Below are 20,913 nucleotides of genomic sequence, written 5' to 3'. Positions count from 1 at the left end.
GTGCGCGTGTGTCAGTATCAGTGCGCCAAACAGCTGTTCGGAGAAGAAAAGAACAAAATAACGGGTCAAGTGCGGTGCCACATTAGTGAATGAATTGGTTGAACCATGAACTTCTGAATCCCCAATGACGCAGCGATAAATGAAACAAATAACAGCGCCCCATGTAAGTTTACGCGTCGTTGTGATTGCATGTATGTACGTATATATATATATATGTATATGTGTGTGCGCCCAATAATCATTAGACGGCCGGGCTGTACAGTGGGCCTAATCGCATTATATTTGCCGGTTCGTTAGGTGAATGTGTTTAACATGTTCCTTGTGCCCTTGGCCCTAGAAAATTATAGCACACAACGCATTTGTATGTGACGCGCCAAAATTGTCTGTATAACGGTGCATACACATTTTCCCGGGGCGTTAAAGTTTTGCATGCGCAATTGCAGTGAATGCAGCCGGTCCTCATTTACAGTTATCGTTGAAGTGGTTCCCGTTAGAAACCGCCCAACGCTGAACTTTGCACTTTGAACGTTTCTTTGCTGGACATTCGCAGTGTTCCAATCTAATTTTCGGTATTTATCTAAACAATATCAACAAGCAAGAGTTGTTTACATTGTATGTGGATTTCTTAGAAAAATAGTCCTGTCATGAATTTTTTTAAATGTCGATGATGTCACATTTTCACGGGCGGACTTTTCATCAAAATTCATTCCAATAATATCCTATTTACAATGGTTATTATTAATCATTAAATAAAGTACATTTTACCAAATAAATCATCCATTCTTTGCTGCATATTTTAGAGAGAAACAAAAAAATAGATTTTTTAATCTCAAATAACTACATTTTTTGTAAAAACCTTCATAATTTCTGTTTCATTAGATAAGATAATTATTTTTTATGTGCTTATATGTATGTATGAGAAAAAATAAATGCGATTGGACTCATAGATAGATCGCGGATTTTGAAATATACAGAAATTCTTGAGCAGGTTGTACAACACTTTTTTAATTTGGTTTTTAAATTATGTTTGTATCTACAATATGAACCACAAAATGAAAATGAAAATTATAAGTTAAAAAAAAAAACAAAAGATTCATTCTCATAACGAAGCCAAAAAATAATTAATTTTGATTCGGAAAACTTTCCTATGTTCGATTTTTTTAGGTTTATAAAGCTGCATACTTAATTTAAAATAAAAACAAAAAAGTTTGTATACCCTTGCAGATTAAAATTCGATCACTAGGAATTAATACAATATAAATTATATAAATTTATGTTAAAAACAATAAAGTAATGTCTGTTTTCTATATGATATATTAGTCTGGTTTTTATAAAATTCTGGATTAATATATAATGTATGAAATTTGATGAAAATCTGTTGAAAACTGGGTAACATATAATATTTATCTCTTCACACCTCTCACACATCTCTTTCACACATCTGTGCATATGATTCCCAACTGGTTCTAACATCCCCGGAACGAAGTGACTGCTGCCAGCCACGTTTCGGATATGTGTTGTGTTACAAAAGTTGCAAGTCATTGTTTATTAGTGTTCATAAATAGTTACTGATCATACATACTTACTGGTAATAGACACTTACTGATCATAGTTACTTCCTGTTCAAAGTTACTTACTGTTCATAAATACTTACTGATCATAGTTACTTAATTGTCACTTACTGGTCAAAGATACTTACTTGTCATAGATACTTACTGATCATACTTAATTACTGATCATAGTTCTATAAATCGCCCGATTGTTCCTATGGCAGATATATATATAAATATATATAGTCCACCGATTCGCCATGATCCGACTTATATAATAGTAAAATTATATAGAAGTATAACTCCATAGTTTGATTCAAATAGCTTTAATTTGTTCCAAAACAAATCTCGCACATCTATGCATATGATTCCCAACTGGTTCTAACATCCCCGGAACGAAGTGACTGCTGCCGGCCAAGTCTCAGATATGTGTTGTGTTACAAAAGTTGCAAGTCATTGTTTATTAGTGTTCAAATTTAGTAACTGCTCGTACTTACTTATGGGTTAGATACTTACTGCTCAGATCATACATCATACATAATCATACATACTTGCTGGTCATAAATACTTCCTGTTCAGAGTAACTTACTGGTCATAGACACTTACTTTTCAGAGTTACTTACTGGCAATAGAGATACTTACTGATCATAGTTTCTTACTGATCATAGTTAATTAATGTTTATTGATACTTACTTTTCAGAGTTACTTACTGGCAATAGAGATACTTACTGATTATAGTTTCTTACTGATCATAGTTAATTAATGTTTATTGATACTTACTGATCATAGTTACTCACTGGTCATAGTTAATTAATGATCATAGTTAATTAATCTTTATTGAAACTTACTAATCATAAATACTTACTGATCATAGTTACTTACTGATCATAGTTACTTTTTATTCATAGTAACTTACGGCTAAAATATACTTTCTGATCGTCTACATTTAACAACCATTTCTCTGGCACTTATATTATATAGTATTCCGATGTTCATAAAACTAAAAATGGAATTCTATAATAATAAAAGATAGCTTTGAATCAAATAAGATAAAAATATGTTAAAAACTGCCGATCGTCCCTATGGCAGCTATATGATATTGCAACCTTCCAAAATTATAATACCCTCCAAGGGAATAACAATAAAATGTGTCCTTTAAATTAAATGGTCTTATTCTAAATACATATGAATGTATGTACGAATGAATATATCAAAGTTGATTGTTAACACAGTGACAATGCATTTATAACGCAAGAAAGTTCAGTTCATCAATATAAATACTTAATTGCAGTTGCCGCCAGCCGATTTGCCAATCAATTATGCAGCAATGCCCAATGTCGCGTTGCCCTGATCAAATTTTTATCACTAAGTGCCCCCACACTTAATCGCACGCGTTGGAAAATATCAACAATAATAAGAATTGCAATTGGAAATGCATTTTCAATTATGGCTAGTACAACACCCAGCAGTGTTGTCAGCTAATGTCTATAAAAACAAGGCAGATAGAGCTGAAAAAGGGGAAAAATTTGACAATAATTTTATATAAATTGGATAATAATGTAAAAAATAACTGTAATACATCATATGTTTTTAATTTTATAAATGTATTTAATTACTGGAAAGTAATGTAGACACTGGTGTAATTTAAAGTAAATGGTTCTATCATATAAATGTACACATACAAATGTAAATGATTTCATGGAAGACTATATAAATAATATGAGTTAAATATTAATTTTCTTTTGTTAACCAAGGAATAAAATAGAACAGATTTGCCCTGTAAAGGGCCTTTATGGCAACACTGATACTGAAAGTGGTGATTCACAAAAGTAAACAATATATAATGCAATGGTGTGCAGGGACTTGTTAAAGTTATTAAAAACTGACTCAGAATTAATAATAAAGATTGTGGCTTGGGAGTTTTTTTTTCTTCTATAACTACATATGTGTGTTGTGCTTAAAATAGAGTTTAATATTTACATTATTACTTAATAATATTAAATAATAATACTCGGATTATTGGTAGAAGTTTTAAAGGGTCAATTTGAAAAAGAAAATGCATAAAAGTAATGTTTTTATAGTTCCTAGACAGACATTTCGATTACCGATCTCTTTATTAACTCTTAATATACCCTTGCAGGGTATTATAATTTTATCCAGATTAAGTTTAAAAAGTCATTATACAAAAACATACAAACTTTGGCTTACCGAAGATACCTATACTTTATTGTTTTTATTAAGATTTAGAACAAATTCAAGCACCTATTACTGAGGCATGATCAAAACTTTCTTGAAAGAATTATTCCTTGCAAAATAATATTTATTAAATTATATATGTATTACTTAGTAATGTATTTGTAGATACATTTGTTCCTAGCTGCGTTTAACTACCAATTTCTCACAACAATGGCCGCGTGCCGTTAGTTTATTGGATGCAAGATAATGCCGCCCATTATCACCGCAATCCACTCTCGTCGAGAACTAATCAGTTGGCAAATTGTGAGCTCCTTATTTTATGCGCGTCACATGTCAAAATGTCAGGTGCCATTGAGTACACCCGATGATTCATCGGAGCACTGAAATTATTAGTCATATGATATGCTGCAAGCTCTCACGATGAATAGTAGTAAGTAGATGGTTATTGCTTTCAGTACATTCTCGGAAAAATAGCTCCATATCATACATTTAGTCTAAGCATTTATGGCACCTTGTGCGGTTTTTTAACTCTTTTTTTTAGAAGTGTTTGAATATCTAAGGATATTATCCTTTGGCGTGATAATTTCTTAAATATCTTAAGGATAATTTTGTTTCATTTTTAAATCAATTGGAGCTATAGGTACAGAGATATAGCCTTGTGAAAATAAAAGTGTTTCTTTAAAATATATGTTTAATAATACGATACAACAAAATAATAATATGAAATCTAGTAATGGAAATCTATTAATGTTATTATAAAGTAGGTATACATTTTTTTTACAAAATCTAAATAGATATTAAACGTATATTGTAATGATCATATATCATAAAATTATTTTATTAAAGTAGGTATACATTTCTTAACATAATCTAAATAGAGATTAAACGTATATTGTAATGATTATATATCATTTAATTTTTTTATTATGTGGAACCTAGAATATCTTGCAATAAGGAGGATGTTTCTATAAAAATATTTGCACTTAGCAATCTAGCTTTGTTTTGTTGCCTGTTCCATAATATTTTTGATCATCATCAACAGCCGCTTCGATCTAGGTATGTCCGTTTGTCCGTTTGCAAAGTCCTGTCCGTTTTGATCAAACTTTACCAGTAGTCTTCTTCTTATTATATAGCTCCCATAATAAACGATCCCAAACTTAAATGCTACAATTAAATTATAACATCATTAAACATTATAACTAACGCACAATTAAACTAGTCACATTTTTAATCACTTTCTTGCTTTCGGTACATATCAAGTACAGTCCACCGATTATTTATGATCGCTGATATTACGGACATTTCATATAGATCGGGCAAATATAAAACGTGTTTGCACTCTGGATTTACTAATATAAATTTAACAGGTGCGATATAATAATCCGGTGTCATAGTTACGGTTAAAACCGTTTTGGCGATAAGCCCTTGCGGAAATAACAGGTGTTTGTGGGAATCGCGTCGATGGTAATCAAAGTCTCACTGCTATAATGTTTAAAAAGAATTCATCTTATCACAATGGGGCGCATGACCACTAGAGATTCGCATTAATGCTGTCAAGCAGTTAAGTTACCTTCTTCTTACCAACTTGAACCTGGCGTATTCCTGGCAATATATATGTATAGATCACACTCGATAGCACGCTTTTGCCAAAGATAATGGAAATAAGGGTAACGCGTCCCCCGGATGATTCATCGTTTGGGTGTGTGAAAAGTATTGATTCGACTTTGAGCACTCAAGTGGGTAAAAGTCTTAGTCATGACATATTCATCAATAGTTCATTCACTTAACTATTTGCTTACGCTATCGAAGGGGATTCCACCAGCTTAACGTGAATTTTAAATTGAACAATAAATTGTTAACAATTCCACGTTTAATTATAGATTATTATAGATTCTTTCTTGGTGCAGTTAGATATCAGAATATTGATTTAACCTGGATTTTAGAAGTAAGCAATATTTTTTTTAAGAATATCAGCTTAACGTGAATTTATTTTATTTATTTATTATTTTTTTTAATTATAGATTATTATAGATTCTTTCTTGGTTCTTGATATCTAAATCAGAATATAGATTTGACTTGAATTTTAGAAGTAAACAATATTTTTTCTAAGAATATCTTTTTAATTATATTTAAAGCAAATTTTAGCCCTACTTTTGATTTTTTTACATATCAGAATATTGATTTATCGTACATATATCGTTTTATATTTTACACTTTATGGTAAATATCGATATGGTTTCTATGTATACATATATCGATCATTTTGTTGCAAAGATTGCTTTAGAAATTCCCAAGTCTTAATTCCGAGAGACACAAAGTTAAAAAAGTAAATGCCTTTCTAAGAGCCACATAAAAGGGGATTTAAAAGGGAACTTTTAAGATTTCTTACTTAGTCACGCCAAAGAGTCAATGACAACAGAACACAAATGAATTAAAAATTTAATAAATCGATAAAAAGTAATTAAATATTCATACAGATACGATATGACCTACTTTTTTTTACCTGAATATTAAATTATTGGTTGTAGAGTTACGATTGACTTTAAGAATTGTTAACTTAAGTGCGTGCATAACTTTTTTGAAATTTGTGTTTAGGGAATTAATCCATTAAAGGTCTCCATAAGATATTATCCTTAGGAATTTAAAAGTATTACATTTTAAAGCTTATGGTTTATACAAATTTATTTTTCGATAAGGTTTCACATTTTGACCCAAAGCACTTGATTATTTATCTTTAGTAAATGTTTAAGTTACTTATTTAGGCTGTATAAAATATACTAAAAGGGATTTTCCTTATTATAATTACTTGGATGGATTGCACGCTTTTGACTTTGATCGATACAATAAATGTCATTTCAATTAGCCATAATTAAAATGCATAACTTCTTCATTGAGTAATAGATCCCACTAACGATATATATACTATTATGGGTTTATGGCTAACCCAGACACCCCTCTATCGACATCGATATGGAATCGAAATAGAATTCAGACATATGTCCGCGTGTAAAGTGTGAGGGTACTTGCTTATCACTTTTTAGCCATGGCCAAAACCAATAAATGCTATTCACTTTATTGCGTTTAGATTGTGTTCTATTGATAAAAAGGGAAGATTGCCTTACGGCATGGTTCAGTTCGAAACTGTCCGCAAACCGAAACGGTCGAGTGTCCGCCGAAGCTCGCATTGTTGCCATATATATATATATATATATATATCTATTTTTTTTCGATTTCACGGTCCTCATATATAATTCTAGTTTTTTTTTTTTTGTTTGTGCCGCGTGAGACACTTTTTTTGTTTGGCTAAGCTTCGGGGTAAGTTCCGTGCTCAGGTGGCAGGTGGAAATGCCACCGCCAATCCCTCTCCCCGATTATCATTCTGGATTTATGCCACTTTATCTCTTTGTTTATTCCTGATCTACACAAGTGTGTGTGCGTTGACGTTATTATTATTATTATTATTTTTTTTTTGTGTGAGTGTGTGTGTTTTTTTAACGCTCTAATATATGTGGGTGTAACTGGATAATAGAACCAATAGTGGCAAAGAGTCGGGAAATTCCCATGAATCGATTATGATTGGAGTTACAAAGCTCCGTTGAAACATTATCCACCATTTCCTAATTATATATACATACGTTTTCCAGACGGCTTTAATGGATTATTGTTAATAATACAAGTGTATTTCTATATATCAACATTGATATATATTACATTGATATATCAACATATAACTTTGTTCAAATGATTATTGTTGTTGAAAAGTATCCTCATTATATTTTCTTTATTTACCATAAAGGTTTAGTAGTTTAGAACAAAACGAATAGGGATTAAAATTGTACAATGGTACAAAAATTTGTATTATCATATTTGGAATCATTTTAAAAGTTCAACCTTTCTTTGTTCTTGAATAAATGCGAAATCAAAAATATTCTACCAATAAGAGATATATACTATAATATTCCTATTTATCATGCGATTACTCAAGCTTTTCATTCACATTATTTCCGAGAGTCAGAGAGAGTACTTCCTCGGAAGTATATTGCCTTCTATAATATTGCTTAGCTTATCGTAACTCTTTTGTGCATTCAACTTTTCATTTTATGCGAATCATTCTTAGATCAGCAACTTTTCACATTGAGCTGCCGAGAATAAATGTTTATCAGAAACCAGTTGCTAGCTTGAGGTTTAATTTTCATTAAACTTTCAGTTGTTAACTGTTCTTACTTACTTAATGTACTTACTATAATTAGGTATCAGGCCATATACACCTAGATTAAAAGTCCAGACGATTCGAGTGCATTTGATAATGCAGAAACAGAAACAGAAGCAATAAATGTTTTAAATCCAATAGCTATAAATAAATAAATGTTTATTGATAGTAATAAAAAGTATTTTTGTAAGTACATACAAATATGTTTGTATTTATTTTATTTATATTAAGTGCCTTAATTTGTAGTCTGATAAACATACACACACTCTCCTCTCCTGAGGGCTATCCCCCATCCGACCTTCTATTAATATCAACAAGTGACTGAAATGATAGTGTTTACAAAAAGTTATGATTTAATTTACCGGAACCTTATCAATCCTAACATAACCAACGATGTTTACATAGCTTTGGGTATACTTTAGATAGTTTTCATAGATGGAATAGAAGTACTTGACATTGGATTGTTAATAGATACTCTGGACATGCGTTTTTTGAAGTTGTTTATTTGTCTATTTCCGGAATTCCTTGATATATTTGTTATGTACTTTTCTTACTTCCTAATATTTATGATTTGACATGAATACTTAATTCAAAAGTAGCAACAAAAAGTCCTCGAAACAAGTCAATAAAATTTCGCTCATTTACAAGAAGTTAAAACCCCTACTCATGGATATTATAAGTTATTCGAATTTCAGATATCCCTTAAAATGTTTTTAAACAACAAATGCAGCAGTTTTTTGTCTTCTACCACAAAAGTTCTTCTCTAAACTTCTCTAACCACTCTTTGCTACCACTTTGACTAAATAAAGATTTAAATAAAAATATATTAAAATGTCTAATTTGATTTATCCGATTGATTTATTCTTTTGCAGCAACTAATTTTAATCGATTTTAATGTTGACCTAGTCTAAAGCTATAGCCAAAGCCACAACGAACAAAGCCTCGAAATGGCCAAGGTAACAAATTGGGATAAATTTGTGCTGTTGCTGTGGAAGAATTGGACCCTCCAATGGAACCACAAATGGCAGATGGTCATCGAGCTGGTGCTGCCAGCAATATTCTCATTGCTCCTGGTCCTGGTCCGCACCCTGGTTGACACGGAGCAGATGGACACAAAGTACTATACACCGCAGGGTATCACAAATCTAAGCCTGTTACAGTGAGTATTGTAGACAATAAATGTGTTTTCTGGTGTGTATACGATGTCCCTAGATTTTTATTTATTTATTTTTCACTCTAGCTTTTGTAGGCCTTTCCCTGATAATATTTATATTATTATTATTATTACTATAATTTATTTTATTTATTTGTAGTAATTTTCTTATTTTTTTTTTAATTTGATAAGGTTGATTCTTATGAACAATTGTATGTATTATTGTAAAAAGCCGAAAGGAAGCTAACTTCAGATAGCAGAATATTAAATATCCGTACATTCAAGTTGTATAAATCTTTATATAACAAATAATATATAAAATAAGAACTGTAATTCTTCTAATTCGGCACGCCGAAGTTAGTATACTGTTGCAGATTGAAATTCGACCTCTAGGAATTCATACAATATAAGTTATTTATATTTATGTTAAAATACAATGAGGTAATGCCTGCTTTTATTTAATTTACCGTTTTGCAATTTTCTCTATTTAGAACGATCGTTTGTATGGCAGATATATGATATAGTAGTCTTTTGATAAAATTTTACACAAAATTCTAGATTAATATATAATGGCTATATATCAAATTTGATGAAAATCTGTCGAAAACTAGAAAGCAAATTATCCGATCGTTCCTATGGCAGCGATATATACGTATGTATATAGTCCACCGATTCGGCATGCACCGAATTATATACTAGTAAAATTATATAGAAGAATAACTCCATAGTTTCATTCAAATGGCTTAAATTTGTTCCAAAACAAATCTCGCACATATATATGATTCCCAACTGGTTCTAACATCCCCGGAACGAAGTGACTTCTACCAGCCAAGTCTCAGATATGTGTTGTGTTTCAAAAGTTGCAAGTCATTGTTTATTAGTGTTCAAAGTTAGTAAGTGATCATACATACTTACTGTTCAGATCATACATCATACATGATCATACATACTTGCTGGTCATAGATATGGACTTACTGTTCAGAGTTACTTACTGGGCATAGATACTTACTGCTCATAGTTAATTACTGGTCATAGTTAATAACTGATCAAAGTTCTATAAATCGTCCGATTTTTTCGATGTCAGCTATATATGTGTTTATATATAGTCCACCGATTTGGGATGCTCCGATATATAAACTTGTAAAAGTATATAGAAGATCAACTCCTTAGTTTCATTAAAATAGCTTGCTCTTTGTTAAAAAACAAATCTCGCACATCTGTGCATATGATTCCCAACTGGTTCTAACATCCCCGGAATGAAGTGACTTCTGCCAGCCAAGTCTCAGATATGTGTTGTGTTACAAAAGTTGCAAGTCATTGTTTATTAGTTTTCAAAGTTAGTAACTGATCACACATACTTGCTGGTCATAGATACTTGCTGGTCAAAGATACTTACTGTTCAGAGTTACTTACTGCTCATAGTTACTTAATGTTCATAGATACTTACTGGTCATAGTTAATTACTGATCATAGTTCTATAAATCGTCCGATTGTTCCTATGGCCCCTATATATATGTATATATATAGTCCACCGATTCGCCATGCTTCGACTTATATACTAGCAAAATTATATAGAAAAATAACTCCATAGTTTCATTCCAATAGCTTAAATATGTTCCAAAACAAATCTCGAACATCTGGGCATATGCTTTCCAACTGGTTCTAACATCCCCGGAACGAAGTGACTTCTGCCGGCCAAGTCTCAGATATGTGTTGTGTTTCAAAAGTTGCAAGTCATTGTTTATTAGTGTTCAAAGTTAGTAACTGATCATACATACTTGCTGGTGATAGGTACTTAGTGATCATAGTTACTTAATATTCATTGATATTTACTGATAATAGTTACTTAATGTTTATTGATACTTACTGGTCATAGATACTTACTATTCAGAGTTACTTACTGGTCATAGATTCTTACTGATCATAGTTAATTACTGATCATAGATACTTACTGTTCATAGTAACTTAATGTTGAAAGATACTTAGTGATCCTCTTCATTTAACAACCTTTTTTCTGGCTGTTATATTATGTAGTATTTCGATTTTTTAAAAACTAAATACGAAATTCTTTAATAATAAAAGATAGCTTTGAATAAAATTAAAAAACAAAAATTTGTCAAAAATTGTAAAACTTATAATTTGTGTTCCTATGAATCTTTTGACTGAAATTATAATGCCCTGCAAGGCTATAAAAAGAATACATTTAAAATCTTGATTATAATAATTTTCTTATAGTTTTTTTTACCTAATAACATGCTTTAAATTGTGCGTATTATGTAATTTTGCTTATTTTTGCAACCTTGCTAAATTACCTTAATATTCCCAAAAATGTTTATATTAAATATATGTCCAATGTTTTTTGTATTGTTCTCTCCACAAAACCTGAAGGCATTCGTTGCATAGTTCGTCCTACCTTGGCAAGCTTCTAGCGCTGATTGCACCTAATCGAAGGAGGTAAAAAAAAAACAAACAAACAAAAAACACAAAAAGAAAACAAATTAAACTTTCAACACTGTAACTAACCAATTGTAATTGACACTTTAACAAAATTGTACAATTAAAATACATCACAGGAAGTACCCTTCTTATATAGAAGTTCTTTCACATTTTCAAAATCGAGAGATTTTATTAAAAAAAAATTATTTTCGCATTGAGTATTTAGTATTCTTTTAAAACCTGCATTTAAGTCTGCATACTAAGCATAATATTTTAAAGCAATTAAAAGCTAATGAGATTAGAAGCTAAGCTCAATAAAATGCTAATTAAATTCCTGATTATATTTGGATATGCTCCAATTTAAAGCTAAAATTGACCAGTTTTTTAAATGAAATTGCTATTCAAGCAACGTTATATATATATAAAATATATTTACATATTTACATATATATGTATTTAATATATATTATAATATAAATATATTAAAATATATATAAATATATATAAGTATATTTTAATATATATATATATATTTATATACATAATATGTATATTATAATATATTTATTTTATAATATATGTATATTAAATACATTTCTTAACAACACAAACCCAACTAATAATTCGGATCACTGGTCTTCAATAATTTACATTTATTGTTGACAAAATATTAATATTTTTCGGTATTGCTTTGTAGAAAAAAAAAAATCAAAAATACTAAACACAATAAGCTATATCCACAAACTAATCCAAAACTAACCCAAATCCATATTTAAGCCTTAATTTGTGTGTTAATTAGACTTTAGTGTGCCCAGGTATTAATGTGATGCATTTGTAATATTTAAAAAAATTATTTAGGAACACGCTGTCAGGGAGCAATTTTCTATATGCGGTGTACTATTCGCCAACAAATCCGGTACTGGAAAAACTGGTCTCCGAGGCATGGACGAACCTTCTGATGTCCAACAATACGGTTTACGCATCAGAAAATGCTGCCCAACTGCAGTTGGATGTGGTTGGCAAGAATGCCTTTGCCGGCATCCAATTCGACGATGCCTGGTCAAATATCACAAATATTGGGGATTTGCCGCAGGATTTTCATTTCTCACTGCGATTTCCATCGGAATTGCGAACGGCAACGATAGCGATAGCAAACACTTGGCTAACAATGCGACTCTTTCCCACCATCGATTTGACGGGGCCGCGTAATGAGAAGGATGAGGATGGCGGTATACCACCGGGATATCTACGCGAAGGATTCTTGCCGCTGCAACATCAACTATCGATGGCGTACATCAGACAGAGATCGGGGGAGCAAGATCTACCGGATGTGGTGATGCAACGCTACCCATATCCGGCCTACATCTACGATCCACTGCTGGAGGGCATGTCCTCAATAATGTCACTGATCATTCTGCTCAGTTTCATTTATCCCTGCACGTACATAACCAAGGTAAGTGCTTAAGATCGTAATTGAAGCCTATCTATATCAATAACCTTTTTTGTAGTACATCACCGCTGAGAAGGAGAAGCAGCTCAAGGAGGTTATGAAGATCATGGGGCTGAGCAATTGGCTGCATTGGACCGCCTGGTTTGTCAAGTCCTTTATAATGCTTACCATATCGGCCATATTGATTGCTATACTGGTCAAAATCAATTGGTCAGAGGGTGTGGCAGTGCTAACACATGCCAATTTCACAGCATTGGTCTTCTTCCTCATCATATACATCATTGCCAGCATTTGCTTCTGCTTCATGATGGCCACCTTCTTTTCGAGAGCCAGCACAGCTGCAGCTGTCACAGGTCTGATATGGTTCATTGCCTACATTCCGTACTCCTTCACCATCAATACGTATGACGACATGAGCCTGGTCTCTAAGCTGGGCTGGAGCTTGATCTCAAACACGGGCATGGGCTTTGGCATTAAGCTGATATTGGGCTTCGAAGGAACCGGCGAGGGCTTGCAGTGGAGTAACTTCTTTACTCCGGTATCTGTGGATGACACCCTGACTCTGGGAGCTGTGATGATTATGATGCTGGTGTCCTGCTTCATCTGCATGACCATCTGTTTGTATGTGGAGCAAGTGATGCCGGGCAGCTTTGGTGTACCACGTCCCTGGCACTTCCCCTTCAGCAGAGAGTTCTGGTGCGGCGAGCGGGAGTACACAGGTGTGGAGGATATACCCAATGGAGGACCTGCGAGGGAGCAGAGGGATCCCAAGGCCTTTGAAGCGGAACCGGAGGGCAAACATATTGGCCTGCAGATGAGGAATCTTAAAAAGCGTTTCGTTGCCGACAAAATGGTGGTAAAGGGTCTGTCCATGAATATGTTTGAGGATGAGATTACCGTGCTGCTGGGACACAATGGTGCCGGCAAGACCACAACCATATCGATGCTGACCGGCATGTTTCCGCCAACGAGTGGCACAGCCATCATTAATGGCAGCGATATTCGTACCAACATCGAGGGCGCTCGCATGTCCCTCGGCATCTGTCCGCAGCACAATGTCCTCTTCGATGAGATGAGCGTTTCGAATCACATTCGATTCTTTAGCCGCATGAAGGGTCTCAGGGGCAAGGCGGTGGAGCAGGAGGTGGCCAAATATCTGAAAATGATCGAGCTGGAGGACAAGGCGAATGTCGCATCTGCGAAACTCTCGGGCGGCATGAAGCGCAAACTATCCGTTTGCTGTGCCCTGTGCGGCGATACAAAGGTGGTGCTGTGCGATGAGCCTAGCTCTGGCATGGATCCATCGGCTCGTCGCCAGCTGTGGGATTTGCTGCAGCAGGAAAAAATTGGACGCACTTTGCTATTGACGACACATTTTATGGATGAAGCCGATGTCCTGGGCGATCGCATTGCCATTATGTGCGACGGTGAACTTAAGTGCCATGGCACATCGTTTTTCTTGAAGAAACAATATGGCTCCGGATATAGATTGGTAAGTCTATGTATAGTAAGATATATAAAGCTAGGAAATCTTTTAAGAAACTACAACTCTTAACTAATTATACTCTTTTCATAACCATTACCCTTTAGATTTGTGTTAAACGCGACGATTGCCAGACGAACGAAGTGACAGCGCTGCTTAACAAATATATTCCTGGTCTAAAGCCAGAATGCGATATTGGTGCAGAATTATCCTACCAACTGCCGGATAGTGCGTCCGATAAGTTTGAGGAGATGTTTGGCCAGCTGGAGGAGCAATCTGACGAACTGCATCTCAATGGCTATGGCGTTGGCATCACCTCAATGGAGGAGGTCTTCATGAAGGTGGGCGCCGAGAAGGATATTAGCGGCAACCTTAAGGATGCAAGTGAGATAATGAATGGCGGCACCGGTTACCATGCGTCCGGTGAGGACAATGACAACGAATCAGTACAATGTAAGCAGTGCTTGAACTCGATCTCATATTATTTTGGACTTCCGATAAGCTCAATTAACTGTTTGCAGCCGATGGTATCTTCTCGGAGAATCGACGCCTGCTTCAAGGATTACAGCTGCTGTCCAATCAATGGAAGGCCATGCTTCTCAAGAAGTTCCTGTATACGTGGCGTAACAAATTACTCCTGCTCATTCAAAATATAATGCCCGTGTTCTTTGTGGTGGTCACCATTTTGATTATAGAGACGCAGGGCACGTTCCAGGAGCTGAAACCCATCACCATGTCGCTGACCCAATATCCCCTGGCTGTCACCGTACTGGATCGTTCCCATGCGACCAGCTCGAATAGCTCTGGTGTTGCCAATCAGTACGAGGCGCTGGCCAAGTCCTATGGCAGTGATTATGCTCTCGAGGTGACGGGTAATACTGACTTTACTGTAAGTATTTATATACTTAGTTAGAAGCCATTAAAATTTACCTTTGTAATGTCTCCCCTCGTTAGAACTACATCCTCGAGCTTGGCAAGACTATTCAGGTGCGAATCAATTCACGCTATTTGGTGGCCGCCAGCATTTTTGAGAAGCAGATCATAGCCTGGCTGAATAATCAGGCCTTGCACACAGCTCCGCTGACCGTCAACATGGTGCACAATGCCCTGGCAAAGCAATTACTCGGTGCTGATGCACGCATTGCAGTGACGAATGCCCCATTGCCATATACGCCGAATACGTTGCTCTCACAGTTGAGCACGGGCAACAATCTGGGCACCCAGCTGGCCTCCAATCTGTGCTTCTGCATGTGCTTTGTCAGTTCCATATACATCCTGTTTTTGATCAAGGAACGTGAATCGAGAGCCAAACTTCTACAGTTTGTGGGCGGCGTTAAAGTGTGGACTTTCTGGCTTTCCCAGTTTATATGTGACTTTGCCACCTACATTGTGACGGCTCTGATTGTTGTGATCACGATCGTTTGCTTCCAAGAGGCAGGACTGTCCACCTTCCCGGAACTGGGAAGATACTTTTTGCTGCTACTGCTTTTTGGATTCTCCGTTCTGCCGTTTATATACATCATGTCGCTGTTCTTCAAGGAACCAGCCACAGGATTCGCACGCGTCTCCATAGTCAACATCTTTTGCGGCATGGCCTTGTTCATTGTCGTTGTGGTAATGTCCTCCGATTTCTTTGACACAAAGGATACGGCGGATATCTTGGGCTGGATCTTCCGCATCTTCCCTCATTTCTCATTGGCAATGGGTTTGAATAAGGTCTACACCAATACGGCGACGAGGAATGCCTGTGAGAAGGTTTCAGCGATTCCGCCCATTCTGCTCTGCGAGTTAATACCGCAGTGTTGCAGTAAGTAATTAATTACTAATTAATAAACTAATATTCTTAAATGGAATTTAATTATATTTTTCATAGATATCAAGCCATATTTTGCTTGGGAAGCGCCTGGTGTCCTGCCCGAAACTCTGTACATGACTGTCACCGGTGTTGTCTTCTTCCTCGTCATCATCATTTTGGAATTCCGACTGATTGGTGAACTGATGTTTAAGATCCGTCAAAAGTTATCGTGAGTATTTTTGTACAGAGAATGTCTGAAAATATCAATAAATCAATGCTAAAAAACGTAAAATCGATAAATTTATGTTGCAATATATTTGTAATATTTTTTTATATATCAGAAAGCAGAACATTGTCCAGATATTCTTCGATAAAATTAAATGTTTTATGTTAAATGCGATAGTGTTTGCTATTAAACATTTCAATACATCAAACTTTTAGATTTTATCGATATGATATAAGTGAAATCTTTTATTTCTTCTTTTTCTTACAATATAATTCAGCGATATTTATATTTACTGTCTGACAGAACCTCTTTAATTTAATTTGTTCCTCTTTTTTGCATAGGAAACCACCGCCGCCTCCACCTGCAGGCCACTTGGATGACGATGTGGCATACGAGCGTGAACGCATCCTTCACATGAGTTCCGATGAGCTGGCCGCTAAAAATCTAGTCCTGGATCGGGTCACCAAATACTATGGACAATTCCTGGCTGTTAATCAGGTGTCGCTCTGTGTACAAGAGTAAGTTTCAAAACCTATATTAGGCCCAAAGTATATGATATAGTGTAGTCCGATTTTCATAATATTTTACACTGATTTCTATATTAATATATAGGCTATATGTATATTTTAAATTTGATAAAAATCTGTTGAAAACTGTAAAAGTTCTAACAGTTCTTCTAACATTTTCTGATCGTTTCTAAGGAAGATATATATATATGTATATATATAGTCCACCGATACGCCATGCTCCGACTTATATACTAGTCAAATTATATAGAAGAATACTTCCATAGTTTCATTCAAATAGCTTAAATTTGTTCCAAAACAAATCTCGCACATCTGTGCATATGATTCCCAACTGGTTCTAACATCCCCGGAACGAAGTGACTTCTGCCAGCCAAGTCTCAGATATATGTTGTGTTTTTTAAAAGTTGCAAGTCATTGTTTATTAGTGTTCATAGTTAGTAACTGATCATAAATACTTACTAATCATAGATACTTACTGTTCAGAGTTACTTACTGGTAATAGATAGTTACTGATCATACTTAATTACTGATCAGAGTTACTTACTGCTAATAGATACTTAATGAGCAGAGTACGTACTGGTCATAGGTACTTAGTTTTCAGAGTTACTTACTCGTCATAGTTAGTTAGTGTTCAGAGTTACTTATAGCTCATAGTTATTTACGCACATCTGTGCATATGATTCCCAACTGGTTCTAACATCCCCGGAACGAAGTGACTTCTACCAGCCAAGTCTCAGATATGTGTTGTGTTACAAAAGTTACAAGTCATTGTTTATTAGTGTTCGAAGTTAATAACTGATAATACTTAATTACTGATCATAGTTATTTACTGATCATAGTTACTTACTGGCCATAGATACTTACTGTTCGAAGTTAATTACTGATCATAGTTACGTGCTGATCAAAGTTACTTACTGGTCATAGATACTTACTGTTTAGAGTTACTTACTGATCATAGTTAATTACTGAACATAGTTACTTACTGGTCATAGATACTAACTGATAAAAGATACTTACTAATCCTTTATATTTACCCAACCGTATATTCTTACTAATTCCATCCTTATTCTCTCCCACAGAGTGGAATGTTTTGGTCTGCTGGGTGTGAATGGAGCCGGCAAGACGACAACCTTCAAGATGATGACTGGTGATGAGCGGATCACCTCTGGTGCTGCATATGTCCAGGGTCTGAGCCTGGAATCCAACATGAACAGCATCTACAAGATGATCGGCTACTGCCCGCAGTTTGATGCTTTGCTGGACGATCTGACGGGTCGTGAGGTATTGCGCATCTTTTGCATGCTGCGCGGCGTCCAGGAGTCTCGCATTAAGCAATTGTCTGAGGATTTGGCCAAATCCTTTGGCTTCATGAAGCACATCGATAAGCGCACTCACGCCTATAGCGGTGGCAATAAGCGAAAGTTGAGCACAGCGATTGCTGTGATCGGCAGTCCGTCCGTCATTTATTTGGATGAGCCCACAACCGGCATGGATCCAGCGGCGAGGCGACAGCTCTGGAATATGGTCTGTCGCATTCGAGACTCTGGCAAATCAATTGTCCTCACCTCACACAGCATGGAGGAGTGTGAAGCGCTGTGCACGCGTTTGGCCATTATGGTCAATGGCGAATTCAAGTGCATTGGTTCCACGCAGCATTTGAAAAACAAATTCTCCAAGGGTCTCATCCTCAAGATCAAGGTGCGTCGCAATATGGAGGCATTGCGGCAGGCGAGATTAAGTGCTGGCTATGCGAGAAGTCCGGATGAGCCCACGGTTCCAGCACAAATGGAGCAGCAGAATATTGATGCCGTCAAGGAGTTTGTGGAACGCGAATATCCACAGTCCATTTTACAGTGAGTAAAAAATTTTCTTAGTTTATCAAGTATATATATTTATTTTCTAATATTTTGTATGTTAATTATAGGGAGGAGTACCAGGGAATTTTAACGTTCTACATTCCATTAACTGGTGTGAAATGGTCTCGCATTTTCGGTCTGATGGAGAGTAATCGCGATCAGCTAAATGTGGAGGACTATTCGGTTAGCCAGACAACGCTGGAGGAGATCTTTTTGGAGTTTGCCAAGTACCAGCGCGAGGATACGCGTGCCAATCAGTGAGCTAGCCTAACCCCCTCCCCAAAACAAACACCTTAGATCCAGTGTTGCTAACACCACCTGGCTTATAAGCGGGCTTCTCGGCTTTTTGGCTTCATCCATCTACCTACCTGTCGCATCGCAAAACTAAAATCAAAGACAAGCACCGAAGCACAGCTACACTTTCTTCTCTCATACAACGACAGCACAGCATAGCATATTCCCAAAAAAATTTTATTCTTAACGATTTTATGTTGTAGTTTGTGGCTAACCCATACCAAGGCCTAAACCATTTAAACGAGCTAACTTCGCCGCATGCGTAGATCACGTAGAAAAGCTAACATATGGAGTATTTTATGATTTATTATTTCAGTGTGTCTTTTTGCTCCAATTTCCCTAAGCTACTAATGTTAACTTGTGTAATGTTTGTTCTCTCTTTTGATTCCCCTGAAAAAAATATATATATACAATATACTACCAGCAGCCTGTCCGAGTTGAGGAAGCTGTGCCAGTGCCTGCTAGCCAATGAGTATTGAGTACCTGTACGACATGTTCCTCACCTGAACTAATTACCTACACTCACATACACAAATGATAATGTTTTATACAACGCCGATGCCTCAGCAGATAGTTTCTAAGCTTGAGACCAGACAATAGATAGCAGAGATTATGCCTTATTTTCTTGTGATCATCTAGCAAATTTACACATTTAAGAAGAGAGATTTGTATATTGTACTATATAAATATATATATATATATATTTATGTATATCTGGTTGACCTACACACACGCACATCATGTTTTAAATATATATATCTGTATATTTTTTTTGCCCTAAAAGTATTCCCAAAATTTGTTGCATATATGATTATGTGTATTGATATCGATGTACTTAGAAGCGTGTAAATAGGTCAATTTTATTGTGGCACAAACCCTACGATACATATGTATGAGAATTTACCAAATAATGTTAATGTATACTATACAAATTAATTAAATTTTATCTAAATGTAAACGAAAACATAAGCAAACAATTTATTGGGAGTTTTTAATGGTGAGAATGAAAGATGTATGACATTTCTTCTTTATTTGGGCATCATTCAAAATGATGGTTTCGGAAAGAATACATATTAAATTTAATAAACACCACAAAACTCGATAATAATGATTAAATAAAATACACTTTTCGTAACAATTAAAAAATGGTTTTTATATTGATGGGAAAACAGTGTAATTTATATTTTTTATTATTAGTATTTATGTTTATTCTATATTCATTTAAATCACTTTACCACCTTTTAGATAGAATGCACAAATGCTTCAAAGGGGCGATCTCATCAACAAATTATATGCGTAAAATAAATGTCGTTCGTTTTTCTTTCCCATTTTATGTATATTACCAAATGTTATATTCAATAAATAAATTTAAATAATAAAGTTTTATCCTAAAAAGTATAAATATTTCTAAAATATTGATTCATTTATTAAAAGAATCTATTTAATTCACTTAAAATATATTTCTCCTTTGTACTAATCACTTCTTATTCTACTTAAGATATCCTTTTCCCTCCTTTATTTATGGGTAACATAAGTCTCTGTGCTCGTCCTTTCTAAAGTCTTACTGACTTTTTTCGATAGCTCTTATTTCTTTTCACTTTGTTCCCTTGAAGCTGGTCATCCTTCCTTTATATAGACATATGTACACTCATACATATGTCAATCGCATGTTGATTTTTGGCAACATACAGGCGTATTTATTTATCCTTTGGCATAACGTTTTTATTGCATTCTAAA

General features: G+C 34.9%; 1 protein-coding gene across 1 annotated transcript; it reads left to right on the top strand.

Annotated features, from left to right (window-relative positions):
* The first annotated feature begins 6,878 nt into the window (after window positions 1-6,878).
* Abca3 (ATP binding cassette subfamily A member 3) lies at window positions 6,879-20,140 on the top strand. Its single transcript, XM_086839170.1, has 13 exons — window positions 6,879-7,061; window positions 8,829-9,115; window positions 11,498-11,563; window positions 12,404-12,998; window positions 13,054-14,487; window positions 14,586-14,931; window positions 15,000-15,367; window positions 15,433-16,285; window positions 16,352-16,502; window positions 16,841-17,017; window positions 18,106-18,879; window positions 18,951-19,139; window positions 19,601-20,140. The coding sequence occupies exons 2-13, from the start codon at window positions 8,904-8,906 to the stop codon at window positions 19,653-19,655; spliced, it is 5,220 nt and encodes a 1,739-aa protein (XP_086695296.1). The 5' UTR covers window positions 6,879-7,061; window positions 8,829-8,903; the 3' UTR covers window positions 19,656-20,140.
* Window positions 20,141-20,913: the final 773 nt, after the last annotated feature.

Source organism: Drosophila serrata, unplaced genomic scaffold (genome assembly GCF_035046125.1).
Source record: "Drosophila serrata isolate PLE 108 unplaced genomic scaffold, ASM3504612v1 contig_362, whole genome shotgun sequence".
Lineage (NCBI taxonomy): Eukaryota > Metazoa > Arthropoda > Insecta > Diptera > Drosophilidae > Drosophila > Drosophila serrata.
This window is presented reverse-complemented; position numbering and strand designations above follow the sequence as displayed.

Bases quoted from the DNA above. Each gene is read 5' to 3' on its own strand.
- Abca3 (XM_086839170.1), top strand. From the start codon at position 8,904: ATGGCCAAGGTAACAAATTGGGATAAATTTGTGCTGTTGCTGTGGAAG. The intron at 11,564-12,403 runs GTAAAAAAAAAA...AAAATTATTTAG, and splicing joins ATTGCACCTAATCGAAGGAG to GAACACGCTGTCAGGGAGCA. The intron at 18,880-18,950 runs GTGAGTAAAAAA...TGTTAATTATAG, and splicing joins TATCCACAGTCCATTTTACA to GGAGGAGTACCAGGGAATTT.